The following is a 22,670-nucleotide window of genomic DNA, read 5'->3' on the forward strand; positions in this document are numbered from 1 at the left end:
TATATTTCTGCAAGTTGTCAGCTAGAACTAAGGAACTTGGTCCTAAGTCGTGGTGCCTCTTAGCCCCCTGCCTTGTGAGCGCAGGAACCAAACACCACTTCCTGAACCAAGCCCTTCTTTCATGTTTGAAATCATAATGCTACACTACATAAAGCATGCCAAGCCAATTTTAACTTACTCTATACAATGCACCAATAAATACAATAAAAAAGAAAGAGCACATCACAGACAATGATGCATATGCATATTCACAACAGGAACTTTTAAAAAATAAATAAGCATACATTTCTTCAGCTTGTCAACTAGATCTAAGAAACTTGATCCTAGGTCGTGGTGCCTCTTAGCCCCCTGCCTTGTGAGCGCAGGAACCAGACACCACTTCCTGAACCAAGCCCTTCTTTCATGTTTGAAATCATAATGCTACACTACATAAAGCATCCCAAACCAATTTTAACTTACTCTATACAATGCACCAATAAATACATTAAAAAAGAAAGAGCACATCACAGACAATGATGCATATGCATATTCACAACAGAAACTTTTAAAAAATAAATAAGCATACATTTCTTCAGCTTGTCAACTAGATCTAAGAAACTTGATCCTAGGTCGTGGTGCCTCTTAGCCCCCTGCCTTGTGAGCGCAGGAACCAGACACCACTTCCTGAACCAAGTCCTTATTTCATGTTTGAAATCATAATACTACACTACATAAAGCATGCCAAACCAATTTCAGCTTACTCTATACAATGCACCAATAAATACATTAAAAAAGAAAGAGCACATCACAAACAATGATGCATATGCATATTCACAACAAAAACTTTTAAAAAATAAATAAGCATGCATTTCTTTAGCTTGTCAACTAGATCTAAGAAACTTGATCCTAGGTCGTGGTGCCTCTTAGTCAACCTGTCTTGTGAGCGCAGGAACCAGACACCATTTTCTGAACCAAGCCCTTATTTCATGTTTGAAATCATAATACTACACTACATAAAGCATGCCAAACCAATTTCAACTTACTCTATAGAATGCACCAATAAATACATTAAAAAAGACTTGCTACCCATGTGACAGTAGATCTACTGCCTACATGTCAGCCTTAATTCTTTCCCTACTGTAGTCAATCCTCTACAGCTACTGGCTATGGTGTATGAAAGACCACATAGAGATTACACATACCAGTTTTTAGCAGCACCCAAGCTTTAAGGCATCTCCTTCTGGAACCATGGATGTTGGTGACGGACAAATTCCGCTACTTGTGCCGATGGTTGTGGAATTAGTTCACCTTGCTTCCCTATTCCTTGGCTAGATTGAGAATGTTATGGTTATGTGTTGTGTTTGCCTCCATGGTACCTCTTGCAGACATGAGAAACTAGGTCCACACAAAGGCCTAAGATTAATCCTTATACATGCAAGGGAGATAACCCTTGAGGGGGGGTATGTTAGGAGCTTGGGGAATCACGTTAGGAGCTTGGAGATTCAGTGCTACGGACGAATCTGCAAGGTCGGTGGAAGCTTAGGATAGATGGCAATGCAGCAACCTCCATCTCGAAGCACGAGCACTCGCACACATAAACACACACCATTATGCACGCACGCACGCGCACATGTACACAGACATGCACGTGTGCATGCACTCTCGCAGGTGTACATGCACACTGGCACATTAAAGATGCATTCAGTTTTCTTCAATTGACTTGCATACAAAGAAAACTTGAATGTGCATCCGCAGTGCTGCTCTGAATAATTCACAATTATGCCATGCCAAATCGTTTTTAATCCCCAAGCATGACCAAATGAACAAGATTAAAGAAAAGCATACATTTTTATCAATGAAAAGTCAAACATAGAAAGTAGAAAAAAGAAGTTAGTGCGTGTACCTCTTTACAGTCTTCGTTTTGCTTTTGATCATACAAAAGAGGAAGAACGAGAAGAAATGTTCATGGCAACAATCAATGGCTTAACACATGCACACACATGCACACACATACACACACATACCTTACATGTATATTCATAGTTCTTATATATGCAGAGATGCTAATGAAGAAACAATTCCATACCCTGCAGCACCCTTGCCCACTCTCGTTTTGTGGCACTCCATTCTTCTAGACATCCAAAGCAAGATTGAGTGTGCCATCAATTAAAGTACATTTTGATTGCAAAGACTTTGTCTCTAGATTAACTGTTTGAGCACCATCTTCTACAATCTCTCGCATTGTTGCCAAAAACCCAGACATCTGTTGCGTAGGGATTTCTGGCCAAGTTGAGGAAAGGTTTTTCCAATCTTGGTTGTGACCAAATGAGGATTTCTGGTCTATTCCCATTGACACAGAAGCAGGAAAACATGTGACCATTTGAGCAGAATCCAAGAATTGCTCACATTACTGGAAAGATAATATGGAACATGACGACAAAGCAAGTGAATTTCACATTTTTCTGGCAATTGAGATGTTTAACCTGAGATAATCATACCAGTCCCTTGTTTCACTTCCTCTGTAGAATTGGCTGGCTGCCGACAAATCCTCACCATCCCAGCTTGGATAGATGTGAAATCTCACATCCCCTTTGCAAGCTTGCTCATTGGTTTCTGTATCAGAAAAAAAATGTGGCAATTTGGTCAGAATCCAATGATTGCTCATGATTGCCTTAGATGCTCAACTAATTAGTGATTGAACTTTTGATTTTATCATGCGGTGTACTGATACCTGTGCTTTGGCGTCTGATTGATTTAAATCCGTCTCCAGAATTTTCTGCTAATAGATTCTGACCAGTTAAGCTTGGATATTCCCGACATCCCATGTTTTCTTTGGAAGGTTGGTTGTCAACTGCTGTGTCTGACTGCAACAAGTGGTTATGAATATTATCTCCACTCTCCTGCGACTCATTTGAACTTGAGTCAGCTGCACACACTAAACGTGGAAGAAGCTTCTGTGTGGCCAACAGACGCGATGAAGGCTTTTTGGAGACACCCATTTCAGGATCTGATAAATGCTCCAAATCCATGTTTCCTCATTTTGAAACCTAGTAATCTGTGCCCATTGATAGCCTTTACATATCAAAGATTAAATTGTTTCTTTGTTATATGTAAAAGGATCCACTGTGGTCACAGCGGGCACTGGTACAAGGAGAGTGAAAAAGAGATTATGAAGAGTAGACTGTGTGCAGGGTCACTAAATGCAGAGCGCAAGAGGATGTATTGAACTGCAAAATGATAAAGTGGCGCTGGTACAATTGGGTATTACCCAAAAACCTAGCCAGTTCTAATGTCCTTACCCGAAAAAATCATGTCCTCAAATTCTGACTGTCAGACTAGCAAGAGCTCCAGTAACAGAGAATGAAAACCCCCATGTATTACATAGCTTGAATCTGAGCCTGCACAAGGCCGGATTAAGTTTTTTTAATATAGGTAGAACAATCCTAAGTGATCTTCTCGTTTGGAAGGATTCTTATCATCTGGTAAGCCCTTGCATTTGAAAATGTCATCATGTCTAGTCAATGGAGAGTTGAATCTGGGCATGCTGACAAAAGATTGTTGAGCATATGCTGTCTTTCAATTAAATCTATGCTGTCTTTCAATTAAATCCACTCTCAAACCATGCTCTATATCAGTGCCTGCAAAATCACTATCAGCAAAGCCTTGGGATTAATAAAATTATGGGAGCTGCTGCTGTCCACCAGTATATGATCAAAGTCTTGCTTTAATATGTCTCTGCTTTGAATATAAGCAGTACAATCTCAACAGAGAACGAAGTAGTATGTGCCATCATATCAGTTGTGACTATAGGAAATTACCTGCCTAACTGTCACATCCAAATGACCACCTGCACATAGAAGTCATTATGTACAGCATCCAAGAATCTTATTGTAAATGTGCATACTTGTTTTCCTTTGTAGGATCTCAAGAAGGCACTTCTATTCAAATCAAATAACAATACCTGTCCATCCCACTATCCAGAAAGAGCCCACTTTTGAATACTAAAAAAAGAGGTTATAAAGCATGTTGCGAAACTTAGCTCAAAGTTGCAGTTTGAATCAATTCCGGTACTAGTATGCATTTAAAGAGAAAAAGGAACACAAGAAGAGCAATACACTCACTTGAAATATAAAGAATTATCGCAATACCAACATGCACGCTTGGCAAGAGCATACAGTAATATTTCAACACATTCAAATGGCTTGCGTTGCCTACACCAAAAGGTTCTTTGTCGCAAGAGGTGTGAAAGACTTACCCCTGAAGATTGCCTGTAGGGCCAATTGATGTTGCAACATAAGATTGAAGGGATAAGGGTCGGTTAAGGGTTTCTTCGTGCCAGGAGCAGTGATGCTGGATTGTTTTAGCTTTGCACCCAGTTGTTCTGCATCCAACTCGTCAAGAACTGCAAGCACATGCTTCAACTCCTCCCGCTTCTCTGGTGGCATCAATAAATCTTTCTCCAGATTTTCCTTACAATATTTTTCGAGAAGATGGTCTGCTCTATAGAACTGACCCCTCTCATCCTTCACCATTAAATCGGTAAATTTATCCACGTGCCCAGAAGCCTTAAGAACCACATAGGGAGTGACGCAAGGGCAATCCACTTCCAGCATACCCTCCTCCAAAATGAAATGCTGCAGACAATCCATTTGCAAAACTCGATTTCATCACGGCACATTCATAGCATTAAGGGTGCAGAAATGGGCAAAACACGAGTCGCTCACACAAAGAAGACGGAGGAAAGACCTGGCGCCAGAAGGCCAGCACATTTGCTTTGACCGCGCAGCCCGGAGGACCGTAATCGTACAACCCCGTGACACCCCCATAAATCCCAAAAAAAGGGGGGATGAAAAGGCGTCTCTCCAATGTGTCGTTTACATCCTTGCGAAACGATTCCGCGCTGCCAACTCCATTCCCCACGCCCACCTTGGCGGAATACTCCTTGGAAGCATCCTGAAGCTGTAGCTTCAAGTCCTGGAGGAGCTTCACGGCCTCCTCAATGTCAGCAGGGTCAGCCTTAGAAGGCTTGAGAGATCGCACAAGGCCCCCCTGCTTCTCGATAGCTGCCTGCTGAGCAACCAAAGAGAGACGCAAAGTCTCGAGCTGGTCCGCCGGAGCACCCATGCGAACGGGTGGGATTAATCCAGCTGCAAGCCAAAAGAATCAACTCCTGCAAATCGAATCAGCGACGCAGAGTTACAAAGGGATGCCAGGAGCAAGCAATGAAGCCGAGAGGGGACTCAAACAGAAACTTTGACGATCTCTTACGCGAATTGGGGCCAAATCGCTACGATAATGAGCTCCCAGGAGCAAAATAGCTCCGATAAGCAGCTCGAAAGGGGACCGTGGCAATCTGTAGGGGGATGAGGGGAACTTGAAATGATTCTTGCCGGGTAAATTGCTGCAGGAAGATCGATTTGAATGCAAAACTAGCGAGGCGATGCGATGCGATTAGTGCCTCCCTTCCCACAATAGCTCCACCTCCCCTTTGCCGTTGGATCTCACCCTTCAGATCTCGCCGCGTGGACGCTCGAGATAATAGGGTTTCCTCCTTTTTTTTCCCAGGATTATCCTCACTCCACATGTGGAAGCTTTATCCTTTTGTTTACGCTCGAGAGGTGGCTAGTGCTGCCCGTCTTCATCACCCACTTGCTCACTCTCATCACCCACACAAGGGTCCATTGGTTTGAAAAATCAATCCTCATCTTGTGCACAATAGCAATGATAATAGAAGCTGGAAAGCTATTGGTTGACCTCACTGGACTAAATTTTATGCTCTTATGGATTATTACATGTATTTCCCTAATCATGCGACCAATCATGTCTTAACATCATAAAATGCTCAATTACATCATTGAAGAAATTAACCAACAATAGACCATGAGTGAACGGGATTATTTTTATACTAAGTAAATGAATACCAAACAATACCACTTTTCCTTAACTACAATCTTTGAAAACACACTATTTTAGATTCTTGAGTAAATCACAATAATATGAAACTTGGTGTTGCCCTCTACCACTTTCAGTCTCCATTCAGGTTCTCATTATAAAGCACGTGCACTAGAAATGCATGGTATGCTATGAATTTGGCACTTACCAATATTAAACATAATATTTTTTGAAAAGAATTCAAAATTTTATTGATTAGTAGAAAAGGAGAGAAGGGGGCAGGGGGAGGGGGAGGACACCCCATCCCTCTTATTTATGAGGGTCAAAATTTTAAAGCTCAATTTATTCACAACATCTTAGCCCATTGTGCATCAATGTTGTCAATGTAACCTACTACAAAAGCTATTGAACAAAAACGATGTGCATTGGCGCATTAGCAAAGGCTTCCTCGCCCATCAGCAAAAACGATGTGCATTGGTGCATTAGCAATGACTGATGATCCAAAGGGTGGCATTTCCATGAAGATTATGGACATAGAGATCAAGAGAGAAAGGCTAATAAAAAGCTAGAGCACACGTCTTGATAGGACAAAATGATGCCCACACGGGGCTGGATGGCTAATGTGGGTATGGGATTTGGTTGGGAACGTGGGTGGGCTAATATAGACATGGTAGAAGAGGGGGTTTCTTGATTCTTCCTTTCTTCCACTGTCACCCTTTGCTCATTCATCAATGTGCATCCCTAAAGCGAGCTGGGAGAGAGGGGATTACAACATGTTATGTATCCCCACAGACATTGGATTATATTAGGACAATCTCTAGGGACATATCTTACCTTCCTTAGCACTCCATGAGGACATCTAGAGGTGCAAGTAGCTAGGAAAGGTCTTGCTCATATGGGACTTCAATGCCAAGACCAACAACATGTGTGTGTATGTGTAAAAATAGAAAGAGAGGATGTCCCCCTATACATTGATACATACATTTAAGTATTTGCATGTGGCATTTTAGTTTAGTTCATTTCTTCTTATTTGTTGTCATAAATCTATAGAATCTTCCACTATAGAAGATTGTGAGACTGGATAGATGGCTTAAGTGCTTGAGGGGTAGATTTATATTTAAAGCCTCTATTGACTGGCAAGTTCTTTGCATTGTGATAAATTTCTAAATATATAAATGTATAGAAGTACATGATGAAATTAAAGTTAGATTTTCACACACACAACTAAATATGTGACTTACTGCGTATTCACTACTCTAGCTCTATTCATTAATTTAGTTTAATTTTTACCTACTTTTCGCGATCATAAACTGAGACTAAAGAAATACTTAAAATATCTAACAAAACACCTTCTACCAGGCCATTATAGAAAATTTCATTCTTTAATTTTGTGTCATTTTAATCATTTGAATCTTCTTGCTAAGAATCTACTTGTTGTTTCTGTTTACCTATGTATGTAGTGTCCTTTCATGTTCTTGTTGAAGATAGAAGCATGAAGAGATATATCCCTACTATATGACTTGATGAGGGGTAGACATACTGCTAATGATGGGCCTACCATAGGCTTAAGTTAGCCAAATGTGCATTGGATATAAGGGCACAAGTCTTCTTTTGGTGCTTAATTGTATAGATCTAGCCAAAATTTTAAATTGTATATATAATATGTTGGCGAAAGTTTCCAAATATATTTATTTATTATATAAAACTTTGGCGAATTTTCATGGACTTTATTTATAATTTTATAATCTTAAAGGCTAAACCTAGCTCTTTTTTGAATTTTAGTTTCAAATTGTGGCGAATATACTAAGCTTTTATTTTTATAAAAGCATATAAACTTTCACAAGGCATATAAAACTTTCGCTTATTAACGAAACTAACGCGAAAAAATCATCCCTGCTAATGACCTATGTGCCCATGCATATATGTAGGACTTAAAACATAAGGGTACCACGCTTGTCCTATTTGTGGACCTAGTTTGAATGCGCAATACTTTAGACATATGAGAAAGATGGTTTATGAGGGTCATGCTCATTATCTTCTGCTTGATCATCTTGCACATGAAAGTCAACTTGATCCACCACCCCCAATCCGTAGGAAGGAAAGTGACTAGATTCGGGCTTGGATAGCTAATAGTGAGAAGCCTCCTCCAGGTATGGACCGGTTGTCTATCTTTCACGAGCTTCCATATTGGGGTGAGTTACAAATCAATCACCTCTTGGATCCCATGCATATCTTCAAGAATGTGGGGGCTTCTATTTGGGCACACTTGGTTGGTGGACAAAGGCACAAGGGGAGTGCAAGAAGACTTGCACAAGATGGGTAGGATGCCTCACTTGTGGCCCCAAGAGCATGTGTGTAGAACTAAAGAGCATGGTTCTACAACTCAAGAGGGTGGTTCAGGAACCCAAGGATGTCCTCCACAAATTGTTCTCCCAAAGGCACCATGGATCCTTTCCAAAGGAGAGGAGGCAAGGGTCAAGGTGGATATTGCATCTTTTCAGACACCCACAAGAGACATGCATTGTCTGAGGGGAGCATTTACAAGGGACAATAAGATTAGTGGCCTCAAGTCCCATGATTGGCACAAGGTCTTACAAATATTCTATAGGTTAGCCTGAAAGAAGAGTATATGGAACTAAATTTTTGATGCTTTCATGTAATTAACTTATATGATTGTGTCACATTGTTATAATTAAATTCTTTGTTGCTTGGGTAGTTTATCCTCTCAATTACAATGAGAGAATGCTTATCAAAAGATGTTAGAACCACTATATACAAGATTAGTAACATTGTCAGGTATGCTTACTATCATATCAGCTTCATTATATTTCATACAATTTTAAATGATGGGTGTAAAATATTGAATCTTACAAGTGTGTGTGAAATAGGTGGATCTCACAAAAAGAGATCTTTGTATCGAGCATCAAGAGGGATAAGGTGGATTCCATTGAAGCAATGTGCTTTCTTGAGAAACACTTTCCCTCAAGCATTATGATGACTCAGGTGCACTTGCTTGTACACCCATTGCGGGAACCATTCATTGTCGTTGGATGTTTTTCCTTGAACGGTTTATGAAAACCTTGAAGGGATTTGTAAGGCAAAGTGCTAGATCCAAAGCAAGCATGGAAGAGGGATGGCTTGTGCAGGAGTCATTAGTATACATCACAGAGTTTCTTACATCCATGGATCCCAATATGCCAAATGCTTGGAACAGTAAGGACGATGATCGTGTGTTGCAGAGGTTCCCCAGGGTAAAGGGGTTGAAAGAAAGATGAGCAAAGAGCAAAGAGAGAAATTCAATAAGTTTTGTGTTCTCAATAGTCCCGAGATGCAAAGATGGTTGGAGAGATATGAAGAGGCCAAAGCAAAAAGAATAAATGAGAGGGCGAGATTTAGAGTCATGCATAGGCAGAGGATGCCATATCCACCAGACCTTGCTCTTCTTCTCAGACACATGTCTTGTGATTGGCTACAAGAAGCTCTTCTTGAAGCCAAATGTGATGGAGAGGATGTAACCAATCGAGAGCAAGAGCTTGCAGTCGGATGTATGCCAGATGTAAGTTTTTAACCTTTCTACTTAATGATCACAATTGCTACAAAATGCATCCTCATTATTTTAATCATGATATTTTGTAGTACAAAAAGTACAGTGCATTGTGTTCACATGGGTGGCATTTTTGTGTGGAACGCATCGATTCAAGGAGAGTCACATATGATTGTGGAGTCATGGCCAACTTTGTACAAGATAGCTGAGCAAGTGCTTCTAATACCAATCTTCTCTCTCTCTCTCTATTGTGGGACCATACAGGACATCTATGAAGTTGATTTTAGAAGATTTAGTATTTGCATTCTTGATGTCAAATGGTTTAGAATTATCTACAATGCTCCCAATGCTATAGCCAGGAGAGACAAATGTGGTTTTCTTGCCATTGACTCCACCAGACCCTAGACTAATGAAAGTGATACCTTTGGTCTTCTACATCATTGTGAACAAGTACACATTAACGAATTAATTAAAATCTAATATCTTCATATTCAAACAAATGTTGGTAGATTCTTTTTTTTTAAATACTTGAGCATAAATGAATATAATTACACAAAGCTAATTTGTACTCTTCAACGTAGGTGGTCTTTCATTCGGATCATTTGGATCCAAGATGGTGGTACATGATCCAAGTTGCTCCTCGGAGCAAACATATTTTTGAAGATAGGGATGTGGATACGGAGATGCCGGTAGAAGATCCAAATAATGATGCCATGTAAAGAATGAGGGAGAGAGATAGGAGACTCAAGTGCAGCTTTCTTCACAACACACAAAAGAGAGAGGACACAAGGTTGGAGGGTGAAGCCTTTCTTCACTTTTGCACACAACAACCATACAATAGAAGAGGGAAATACCCTATATGTCAAAACCTAGAATACGTGGTTCATATGTGAACCCAAACCAAAAACATACGTGGTAGTCTAACTACACCACGAGTACAACTAACATAGGCGGTGACATAAATGATAGTCATCCAGGAGATATATCGGGGGTAGAGCTTGATATCTCAACACTCCCCCTCAAGCTCAAATCCATCTCACGTACACCAAGCAAGCTCCTAAATCTGCGAAGCTTCTCGGTACCCAATGCCTTCGTAAAAATATCAGCCACCTGCTCCTCAGTGCTGACATAGACAAGATCAATCTCACCAGCTAGAACCTTCTCTCTCACAAAGTGATAATGCACCTCAATATGCTTCGTTCTAGCATGATAAACTGGGTTATTAGCAAGCATGATGCTGCTAATGTTGTCACAATGAATGACAACTGCTGCATGAATTGACTGTCCCATATCTGCAAGTAGCTTCCGTAACCAAGCTACCTCACATGCAGCCATTGCTGCACCCCTGTACTCAGCCTCTGTGCTCGACAAGGCAACTGTTGGCTGCTTCTTGCTGCTCCAACTGATGGCACCACTCCCAAGGGAAAACATAAAACCACTAGTAGATCTCCTGTCTGAGACACTACCAGCCCAATCAGCATCTGTGTATCCGTGTACCTGTAATGCACACCCAGCTTCATAAAACAGTCCATAATGCAATGTGGACTTCACATACCGCAGTATGCGCCTAGCCGCATCCAAATGTGGCTTCCTCGGTGCCTGCATAAACTGACTCACCAGCCCCACAGCATAGCTCAAATCTGGTCTGGTTATAGTCATGTAAATCAAGCTACCTACTATGCGCCTGTACATAGTAATATCTTCAAGAAGCTCACCTGTTTCTGCATTGAGCTTCACATTCTGCTCCAATGGAACAGAGATAGGCTTACAGCCTGTCATCCCATATTTGGACAGCATGTCCAAACCGTATTGCCTTTGCAACAGCCATATCCCACTCAGGGATCTAATAACCTCAATGCCCAAGAAGTAACGCAGCTCTCCCAAATCCTTCATCTCAAATTTCTGCTTCAACAGCAGCTTCACTTCATTAATGTCTGCATCACTATCACCTGTAATAATCAAGTCATCAACATAGATGACTATAAGCACAATCCCTCTGTTTGTCCTTTTCACATAAAGTGAAAAATCTGAATTGGAAATCTGAAATCCAATAGTGACAAGATATTGCCCTATCTTGTCTGACCATGCCCTCGGCGCCTGTTTTAAGCCATACAAGGCTTTGCGCAACCTGCATACAAAATCGGGATGTGACTTATCCTCATAACCTTCCGGCTACATCATATAAACCTCTTCCTGCAAATCACCATGCAAGAAGGCATTTTTCACATCCATCTGATGCAAAGACCATCCCTTTGCAGCAGCCAAAGCAATTACTACTCTCACGGTTGCCATCCTTGCAACTGGGCTGAAAGTTTCCTCATAGTCAATTCCATACGTCTGCGCAAAACCTTTGGCAACCAATCTTGCCTTGTACCTGCTAACAGACCCATCAGCATTGTGCTTTACTTTGTAAACCCACTTGCAGCCAATAGCCTTCTTATCATGAGGCAAAGGCATCAAATCCCAAGTGTGGTTTGCATCCAAGGCAGCCATCTCTTCATCCATAGCTGCTTCCCAATTTTTATGCCCTGCTGCATCCTCAAAACATGTGGGCTCTGGCTCCTCTAGAACCTTGACCATATAAGCATAGTGATGTGCTGTATACCCATCATATCTCAGCCTGTCAACTGGATACTTAATACGAGTGGACCTCCGTACAGCTGGATCAGTTGCAGGAGTCTTTAAATCATGCCTGCTTTTCCTTGCACCAGGTGTAACAACAGAAGGAATCCCAAGTTCCTCATCAAGGCTCATTTCAGAGCCACTTGACTCTCCATCAACATGAGAGCTACCAGCAGACACATCAAACACTGGAACATGGTCCACTTTTTCTTTTCCCTTATGTGATACCTGCACAACACTATCAGGACTGCCATGTGACGATTCACTAGATCTCAATCTCCCTGTCCATGCATTAGATCCACTAGTAGAGGACTCTCTGGGTCCACTCAAGGCTTGAGATTGCTGCTCTGCATTTATTGCAGCATTCCCATTTCCTGCATCTGCATCTCCTACCATAACAGTTGGTGCATACCAGCTGCTCATTTCATCAAAAACAACATCTCTGCTCACTTGCATTTTGCGGGTGGAAGGGTTATAACAACGATACCCTTTCTGGTGCAGAGCATATCCAATAAAGATGCATTTTTCTACCTTTGGATCCAGCTTTGTTCTCTTCTCATCGGGAACATGAACATAAGCTATGCAACCAAATACCTTCAAGTGAGAAATATCTGGTTTTTGGCCTGTATACATTTCTTCAGGCGTCATGCCATGGACAGCTGCAGTGGGGGTTCTGTTCATAATATAAACAGCAGTTGCTACTGCTTCAGCCCAAAAATAATCAGGCATGTTTTTCTCATTTAGGATCGCCCGTCCTACTTCTGCAATATGCCTGTTCTTCCTTTCTGCAACCCCATTCTGGGGTAGATCTGCATGAGTACTTTCTTTGAATTCCCTGTTCTTTCAGATATTCACAAAATTCTTCTGAAAAATACTCTCCCCCTCCATCAGATCTTAGCACTTTAATATGCACACCTTTCTCTTTTTCAACCATGGCCTTAAAAGCCTTGAAATGGCTGAACACTTCACTTTTGTGCTTCATAAAATAAATCCACACCTTCCTAGTGTAGTCATCAATAAACGTCACATAATAATGGCATCCACCAATAGAAGTAGCTTTGGTTGTCCAAACATCTGAATGGATCACCTCCAAAGGTCTTCTGCTCACCTTAGCATTTTTGGGAAATGCATGTCTGGCCTGCTTACCCATTTGGCATGCTTCACATACCTTTTGCATTCCCTCAACTCTGAATTTAGGCAAACCTGCAACAATGTTTTTCGTTTGCATAGATTTCAGCCTTTGTATATTCACGTGCCCAATGCGCTTGTGCCATATCTCAATATCTGCAATGACACCTCTCCCATGTGCAAACATAGCAGCTTTCACCTCAGGCATATCAACATCCAAGGTGAACATTATGCCATTTTTGTTGCCTTTTGCAATCAAGCGGCACTTATTTTTCAAGTCCTCAACAAAGCATCCATCAGGATTAAATCTAACCTGCAGACCTTGCTCAACCATCTGGCCAACTGAAACCAGGTTCTTAGTGATTTTTGGAACATGAAGTACATCTGCCAAGTACTTCGTTTTGCCATCCTGCATAGCCAATGGCACTTTACCAACCTACGTAATTGGGTGCGCAGTATCATCACCTGTTTCAACATAACCTGGCTTATCCAAATTTCTAACATCATGAAACCACTTACCATGACTGGTCATGTGGTTAGAGGCACCTGAATCAACATACCAAACATCATTGCAAGCTGCAGCATCTCCTGACACGGAGTTAACCATATGCTGCATCACAAAGAGGTGCTCATTTCTGTCGTCACCATGCCCACTTGATGATGCATAGTTGCTTTGCTGCAACTTCCCACTTTTGATGTCATTCTGCTTTTTATAGCATGTATTCTCCTTGTGTCCAGGCTTTCCACAATAATAGCATTCTGTGCTGCTATTTACTTGCTGGTTCCTTTGCCATGAACCACGGCCTCTTTGGCTCCCCCTGCCTCTAGAACTACCACGTCCTCCTCCATAGGACTGGTTTTCCTGTTGTTGCTGTTGGTTCTGATTTCCTGCACGGCCACCAAAACGGCCTCTTCCTCTACCCCTGCCTCTACCTGTATTCGAGTAGAAAGCAGTCTCTTGAGAAGTTGAGGTGGCTGAACCACCATTCCTTTGCTCTTCACTCAGCAAGAGAGCAATAAGTTCCTGAAAATCAGGAAATGTTTCACGGACTCCAATGGATGTCCGAAACTGTGCATAATCTTTCCCAAGACCATTCAAGGTCACGAACACTAAGTCCTCATCATCAACAGGTGCTCCAATGGAGGCAAGAGAATCTGCAAGGCCTTTCACCTTCAAGGAATACTCATTTATATTCAGATTTTTCCTTTGCACATTGTGCAACTCTTGCTTTAGCTGCATCTTTCGTGCCTTGGTATTTGTGCTATATACAGCTTCACCAATGTATCCCATGCCTCCTTAGGCGTCTCTACATCCTGTATATGCACAATCATAGAATCTGAAATGCTAACAGACAGCCAATACAAGCATTTTCTGGCTTTTTCATGCCATTCTTTATAGGCCTTCAATTCAGCAGGAGTGGGAGTAGCACCCAAAACTGGTTCTGCAGTTTCACCACTGATGTACTCCCAAACTCCCTTTCCCATGAGGAAGTTTGTCATCCTGAACTTCCATGCTTGGAAGTTGTTCTTGTCAAGCTTCTCACTGACAATGGTAGACAGATTCTCAGACATTTTACAAATCACGAATTGCAACAGCAACCTGTAAACACAGCAAATGCCTCACAAGGGCAGATAGCAAAACTTCTGCAAAAAGCCTCACAGGGGCAGATCTGCAACACTGACGAAAGTGGTATTTCACCACACAGTCACTTCCTAGTGACGATTTTGCATCAACAGGCAACAGGCATGAGTCTGCAACTCCCAATATCTCTGCACACAGGCATACGATGCAATTTCTGTGGCACCTTTCCACCGACTAGCCGCGCAGTGGTCGCACAGTGAAAAACAGGGCCTTTTTCTGAGTGCCTGCGAAGAACTTCCGCCTTCAAAACGGGCCCCGAAACGGCCTCAAAACGGGCCCCGAAACGGCCCCGAAGCATATACTGCGCTCTCGCCACACTGCGAAGGGCCTCTCAATCTGAAACAGTGCACTCCTGCACTTCTGGCTGTGCTACCTGCAGAGATTTGCTCCCAAACTCGAAATAGGAAAGCAACACTGGTCCTCTTACCAGGACACCACAAACTTGGCTTGCTTTCTTGAGCTCCTTACCATGAACAAGGCTCTGATACCATGTAAAGAATGAGGGAGAGAGATAGGAGACTCAAGTGCAGCTTTCTTCACAACACACAAAAGAGAGAGGACACAAGGTTGGAGGGTGAACCCTTTCTTCACTTTTGCACACAATAACCATACAATAGAAGAGGGAAATACCCTATATGTCAAAACCTAGAATACGTGGTTCATATGTGAACCCAAACCAAAAACATACGTGGTAGTCTAACTACACCACGAGTACAACTAACATAGGTGGTGACATAAATGATAGTCATCCAGGAGATATATCGGGGGTAGAGCTTGATATCTCAATATGCCAATGGATCTAGGGAAGAGGATGAAGATGACAATATGGGCCACAAAGAAGGTGACAATAATGGCACTGTAATGGAGGAAGGTGGAGATCACGAATTCGGGGAAGAAGAGGGAGAACTAGAGGCCCGTGAACTAGAGGATCAAGTCTTAGGTAGACATACAATAGGGGATGATGATGTAGGTGATTAATTGTATGTAAACCTTGAGATAGACATATTTGGCATGCAAGACTTGGCTCAAGATGAAGCTGTCGATGTAAATCCTACTAATTCATAGTTTTGACATCGACGAGACTTCTTATGTATAATTTGGCCCTCACATTTTTATACTAACATTTTGTACAGTAATTTTGTATGTTAATTAAGTTCACTATCAATATATGAGTGTTTTGATTTCAAATTTGGTATACATACTGTTATATTTTTTATCTTTCAAATGTCCAAAACTACTTTAGGACCTTTGCAAATGACATTCTGTAAAAATGTCAATATGGAAAAATGTACCCAAGCAGCAATGAAAGTGTCACTAAAAGCATTAGTACAAGAGTGGTGTCAATTGTCGGTATGGTAGTCAATATATGTGTGGGTATAAGTGTTGGTATATACCAATGCCCATACCCACACATATACCTTTCCTACCCACCAACTAGTAGCGATGATCTTCATGCCTGCGCCCGTGAAGCATCAGAAGACGTTGAAAAGAGGCCCGTGTCTTGTAGTGAAGGTTCCATGAAAACTACATCTCAGGAACCCGCCAAAACACCCTGAGTATGTGGTCTTTTATAATATCCATGTAGCTTTCCTTACATAAATCAATCTCATCCAATTCAATTTTTTTTATCAATGAGTGTAGCCTTATGCTCAAAGAAAATAACCTATTTGATAGAGTGCTCTTTTGGTGCACTAAGTCCTTCAAACCCAACAAAAATCTTGATTTCAAATTGATTGATGCTCAAATACTATTTTAGGGGGAGGGAGTCATCAAATGGCCTTGTAGTTGGCCAAATGATTTTTCATTTCACTTGGGAATTGGAGGGAAGCACAAAGGAAGATGCAAGATAAACTTTCCATTGCTCCTTTGAGATTGCATATGCCTAATGGAAATTCCCCACGAGTAGATTGCAGCTTCCTTAGAGAGGCAAGTCCATGGGTGTCAATATTGTGTCCCTTTCTAATAGCCCATGTACAAAGAAAAAATAATGTTAACTTGCACTATCAAATTCTCAAAGCCTTGTCCTTGAGATGCTCAAACCTAGAAGCGTGGGTAAGACTATGCATGCTTCATAGGCACAAGCAAAAAAAATGGATCCACTCCAAGCGAAGGCACTTGCTGAAAGCATTGTTCAACATTTAGAGACTTGTGATTGACTTCTTTTTTGCATCTATAAAGGGATTATAGGGGGTTTTAGCACTACAACCATTTGCACCATTAGCAATAGCTATTTTGATGGAAACAACATAGGATTTTTTTTTTAATAGACAAAAAGTGTCTACAGAACTATGGATATAAGCATTGATAAGAAAGTGTCTACATAATTGTGGATATAAGCATTGATAAGAAAGTGCCACAATAACTATGGATATAAGCATTGATAAGAAAGTGCCGCAATGATCATCTTTATAAACTGTCTATATAAATGCCAATATGATAATATATCAATGTTCATATAGATGATTATTTTGACTCTATTTACTAGTAAAAACCCCAAACTATTGTTAATGATTATATCGATGCTTCCACAAATTCCTAGAAAAATAATAGGGTAGATTGGGGAAAATTATCCCCGATCTACCCTAAATTATGTATCGAAGGAGTTCCATTGACCTACATCCATCCAAAAAAAGAAATTGTAAGAATAAAAGTCCTTAAAAATGTGGGACTATAGGCTTTGTTGTAGAACTCCACCTGTTATCAATGTCACAACAACAAAATAGATCATAATGTCTTTACAACACCTTAGCTGGTGGTGCTTCATGAGGGATTTTTGTATGGGATTCATATGGTTCCAAATGCATATCTCATACTAGTTTTTTGTAACCACTCCTCTGGTAATCATAGTACAATATCTCTATATGAGTGAAAGTTGTGTCAATCTGGACATGATAAACACATGTTGCTTATGCCATTTAGCCTCCCCAAAAAATATTCCTACCACTCCCATTTGAGGGACTACTCTGAGCAATGAGCAAAATAGAGACCCTTGCAAATCAAAGCATGTGTTTTCTACCAAGCGGGAATGCAAGCCATCCATATATGTGTGTTTATATGGGGCCTTCTTTACAATATTTAATATGTAAAGTCTTTTTTACTCACATCCATGTATACCATGGCTCCCAAATATCTTGCATTAACTGCTTTTAGAAGCACCATATATCCATCGTTTTTGTTGTATAGAAAGGAGGTATACTATTGATGCTTATCTGAATAGTCAAGCAAAAGAACTATTCCAGCTATACATGGTTTCTATATAGAAAAAAAGCTAGAATTTTTTACAGATCTTCAGACAATGTGGCCACCCATTGAAAGCATTGGGCTATGTTCATATAATATTTTCTTACCTGTGTTTGTCAATCAGGTTGCTAGAATCATGCTATAACTCCACACCCCATCAATGAGCTTTAACCAATTGTACTTTTGAAAAAATAAAGACCATTTTTACTCTTGATGTGTGCAAATATTATGACCATTTGTGAATGATGATTTCATTATAACTCATCAATATGTTGATTCGATAGTCCCACCATAGTTAGAACACTTTCAAATTCCATCACTTGGATAAGAAGTTGAAAAAGGAAAGCATATAAGGAAAAAATGTTTGAGAGATCTAAGTTTAAAAATGCAACTAGCTTTTGTAAAAAATTCGATCAAATTAAGAATTTTTAATAATATTGAGTTTGACAAACATAATATTGAAAAAAAATGTCGAATCCTCAAGCAGTCTAGGTTCCGAGGTCAGGGTCCACTTACCTACCACCATCCAAACAAACTAGGTGTTAGAACATCATAGTTACGTTTGGGTAGACAGGTTTAATGCCTATTTTCCCTGGCTTGTTATCACTTTACCTAGGAATATAGACAACCATATGATTCTTAGATAATTTAAAAAAATCAATTTAGCCACAAGTGAAGTTTAAGTCACAAGTGGAGTAAGGAGCGAATGAGTGCATGGGTTAATAAGGGATTAGAGGAGGTATGGGACAATTAGTGGGCTTGGTATGTGGGGTGGTTAAAAAGAAAGTTAAAGGGAAGATTTTCAAGGGGGTACATAAAAGAATAATTCATAGTTAGGGAAGTATTCATGTGTGTGTGTGTGCGCATGCATGCGCACATGCCTGTGCATGTGTTTACAAAGATTAAGCACAAATTTGGTTACAAAGATTGAGCACAAACTTGGTAAAAGAAAATGTTGAACTTGCTAGGTAGTGCAGCCTCTGAGGTCAAGGTCCACTTACATGTCACGATCCAAACTAACCAATTGTTAGAATAATGAAGTTGAACTTGGTTAGACATTTTGCCTCTATTCCTTTGCTTGTTATTGCTTTACCTAAGAACATGAACTATCATGTCAAATTCTAGAAGATACTAAATGAACTCATAAGATCAACGAATTTTTGAGAGGATTAAAGAAACAAAAGAAAATGGGTTTTGTAAGGGCCATAGAGAGAGGGAGAATCATGTAAAAGACTTTATACTTTGTAAATATTAAATGGTTACAAGAAAAAAAAAAGAATCAAATTTATGGTCTGGCCACATTAAAGATGTCATTTTAAAACTTTGGAGTTCGTTAAACGTTTCTCCTTTTCTAAAATCCTACTCTTATGTCTACCAAAGACACCTACTGGTGAGGGGCACTTGCCAGTATCAAAAGCTGACATAGGGAAGAAGCTTGTCAAGGAATAGTTATGCATAATGCTAATATGAAAATTTTGTTCAACCCTTTTAGCTTCTGCTTTGATAGCCTTTGCTGAGTCCACCAACTTCATGAAAAAAATCAAAGTATCAAGAGCAAATGACACTAAAAGATTCATATCATGAAGTTCCCAAGTCTTGTTATCATATGTCGCCATGAGTTCTGCTTTCAATACTCAAGGTGGGAAGAAGGGACTTGTATAATTTTGAGTAGAACTTTTCTTTGGTGTGACTATTGCAATCTTTAACCGATCTAAAACTATTGCTTCTTACACCTCAGTAGAAAGGCCTTCCATGTCACAAGAATTGTGTTGTAAGAGATTGGAAGAAGAAGCCTCTAGAATAGATTTAAAAAGTTAAACCAAGGTTATCTAGCAACAGTGGTCTAGTTGGAGGGGTGAAAGTTGGAGTACATATAGAGGTTCCTCATAGTCTCAAAAGATCTTTAAGTAAACTCCATTAAGCCATTATTATCATCCTCCATGAGTTGGTCCAAGGATGCTTAATGATGTTTATGGTTTTATCCAAGTTGTCTCTTCCAGTCACCAATCATTGAAGGATAACTATATAGCCAACAAATTTATTGAATTTGGTTGTTCTCTTAATTCTTGCAACTCTAAAGCAATGATAGCCTCATGGACCTTTTTGTTCAACATTGTCATGATGGTGTGGCATCCAAGAGAAAGGGATGGTAGGGGCTCAGTATGGCCAAGGACCCTTAAGTCTTGGTGCTAAGAGGATGCATCCTACAAACAAATAAAGCCCTCCATCATGAGATTTTTCTTAACTCATAAGGGCTAGGCTAGTGTGTGTTTTAACCTGTCCAAAACCACCCTAATAGTGCTAAGAATTCCAAAACCATTCCAATCCAACATAATCCATTTCTCAATCAATTTTTTGTGAGAAGTGATCCATCAAAGTCCAATTGCAAGAAGGACCAACCTAAGTATTTCAGTGTGATAAAAGTATATTACATTGCCAATGCTGCCTTAGTTTGCTTTATTCTATCATCTTAACTAGCAGCACATGACTAGCCCTTCTTGTACTAGGTTGACATTTTGGCTCAGGTGCATCATTGTTGCTATACTGGTGTTCAAGGTCAATTTGACCAAGTTATCAGCCTTGACGAATGTTTTTTAAATCTTCACGGAATCAATTGAAATGATATCAAATTTAAACGTTGTTCTAAATCTTTTATATATAGTTTGCTAATTTGGAACAATAATCAAAACTTAGCATTTTATTAAAGGAGATGGAAAAAGAATATAAAATAATTTGGAGATGAGACACAACCGCAATGAATAAATGCAAAAAAATGTTAGACTAGTAAACCTTATATATCACAAGTACAGGGCTTACCTATATCAGATTTTATGTGAAATTTTACCATAATTTCTTTAGAAATCATGACTACAACTATCCCATTACATCCTTTTCTGGGGGTTACCAGAATTGTTGAAAGCAATAGTAAGAAGGAGCCAACTCAGTTTATCAAAAAGTAAGGTACATATCTCCATAATAGTGGTTCAAAAAATTGCTTGAGGTGTAGTAGAATAGTAAATTCATAATAAAAGCTGTTCCCAAGTTACCTTCTTTGCATAGAGCTCCTAATTTATCAACCAAAGACTAGAACAAAAAAGTATTTTCCAAAATTCCATTACAATGTGCCAAATATTGTAGTCCTTTTGACAAGGATTAATTCCAGAAAATGTCAAGACAAAATTCTATTGGAATAGCTTGCAAAAGCAAAATGCACTGTGGCACCTAGATCCAACCATAGCATCTAAAGAGGGTATCATGCAAACATTGTAGAAAAGTACACCAGCTTACTTGCCACCATCCATCACAAACAAACAAATTTAGTTTGTAGTGGGAGGATAGGCTTCACAAGTGGTGTATAGTGTTATCAATCTCATAATTATACAAACACTTTGCATAATACAGTCCTAAGAGCTATATGTTGGATTTTTTAAGAGCATCAAAAAATGATGTGAATGAGTAAGAGAATCCACGCGGTAGGTCTTTGTCCAGATGACTATACTTTCATATTGCATTTGGTGATCCAATAGTATAGACCTTGCATTTAAGAGATTACAAGTTATTACCTGCCTAGTTGAGGTTCGTTCATTCCCCAATGCTACATTTAGCTTTTTAAAATTACTATATACCCTCAAAAAAAGTAACGAATAATAGCAACCTTCTATTTTTCTAGTCCATGGACTCATATATTGTTTGACACATAGTTGACCCAACAACATAAGGCGTATGTCAACACTTCTTATTTGTAATACTACCCAATAATTACCTAAATTGAATACACAAATCTAAAATAATGAGGTTTCCTTAACCTTATTGACTGGAGTGCCAATATTTGCAACTACAGTAGCACAATGATCATCATTAATCAGGACATATGCCCCCTTTTTTGCTCACCATCTATGGCATGCCACATGAATAAAATTCAACTTGTTACAAACCATTCCACACTTCAGAAAACTAACTTAGCTCCATAGGGTTTATTAGTTTACTTTGCTTCCATACTCTTTGAGGAGTTGTGAATTCAGCATTGCCAAAATGTGACATTTCAATCACCCATTTTCAAATGTCAAAACTTTTTGGCCTACCCTCATAAGGATAGGTCTTAGTAATGAGTTTCCATCTTGAAAACGAAAAACGTCTTGATTTTGTGGTGATCTAATTGGTTGTGCACCACATCTACTTGTTTTAATTGTTGTTCTCATTAGCAAGCTTTTCTTAGTACTTAGCATCATTCTTTTTTGGTCATTCACTCTTCCTTGTTTCTCTCCTCTTGGTTGGACAAGCTCGTTGAATATGATTCACCTTGTTATAGTAAGCATGAACCACTTGGCCAATCGATTTGTTACATGGCTTACATCGAGGGAGCTTTAAACTTCACTTAATAAGCTAGCATATGTTGGTTTCAATCAACTAGTTTGACAATCATTTTGGAAACCTACACCAGAGTGCATACAGAACAGAACCCTACTAGCTACTACTAGCTGAATCTAGTACGTTCATCTTTCAGTTTTGCAAGCAAAGGTGCATGGTATCGCATGCATGGAGGGCATCTAACATCAGTGCATGGAGCAACTTCATATGTTCCCCAGCAAAAATAATCCTCTACTTTACGTATCTCATTGCCAT

At 39.9% G+C, this 22,670-nt stretch overlaps 2 protein-coding genes across 3 annotated transcripts; both read right to left on the reverse strand.

Annotated features, from left to right (window-relative positions):
• Nucleotides 1-2,431: 2,431 nt before the first annotated feature.
• Nucleotides 2,432-3,008, reverse strand: LOC147885007 (uncharacterized). Its single transcript, XM_087397251.1, has 2 exons — nucleotides 2,711-3,008; nucleotides 2,432-2,592 (listed from the first exon to the last, which is right to left on the reverse strand). The coding sequence occupies exons 1-2, from the start codon at nucleotides 3,006-3,008 to the stop codon at nucleotides 2,432-2,434; spliced, it is 459 nt and encodes a 152-aa protein (XP_087253377.1).
• Nucleotides 2,837-5,522, reverse strand: LOC147885008 (glycine--tRNA ligase, mitochondrial 1-like). Of its 2 annotated transcripts, XM_087397731.1 has the most exons (5): nucleotides 5,248-5,522; nucleotides 4,726-5,149; nucleotides 4,235-4,613; nucleotides 3,279-3,952; nucleotides 2,837-3,120 (listed from the first exon to the last, which is right to left on the reverse strand). In XM_087397731.1, the coding sequence occupies exons 2-4, from the start codon at nucleotides 5,101-5,103 to the stop codon at nucleotides 3,927-3,929; spliced, it is 783 nt and encodes a 260-aa protein (XP_087253857.1). In that variant the 5' UTR covers nucleotides 5,104-5,149; nucleotides 5,248-5,522; the 3' UTR covers nucleotides 2,837-3,120; nucleotides 3,279-3,926. The 2 variants fall into 2 exon arrangements, with proteins under 2 accessions (XP_087253857.1, XP_087253856.1); XM_087397730.1 differs by having other exon boundaries at nucleotides 3,279-4,613.
• Nucleotides 5,523-22,670: the final 17,148 nt, after the last annotated feature.

The sequence above is a fragment of the Dipteris shenzhenensis genome, chromosome 26 (assembly GCF_047967505.1).
Source record: "Dipteris shenzhenensis isolate YYH24624 ecotype China chromosome 26, Dip_SZ_1.0, whole genome shotgun sequence".
NCBI lineage: Eukaryota > Viridiplantae > Streptophyta > Polypodiopsida > Gleicheniales > Dipteridaceae > Dipteris > Dipteris shenzhenensis.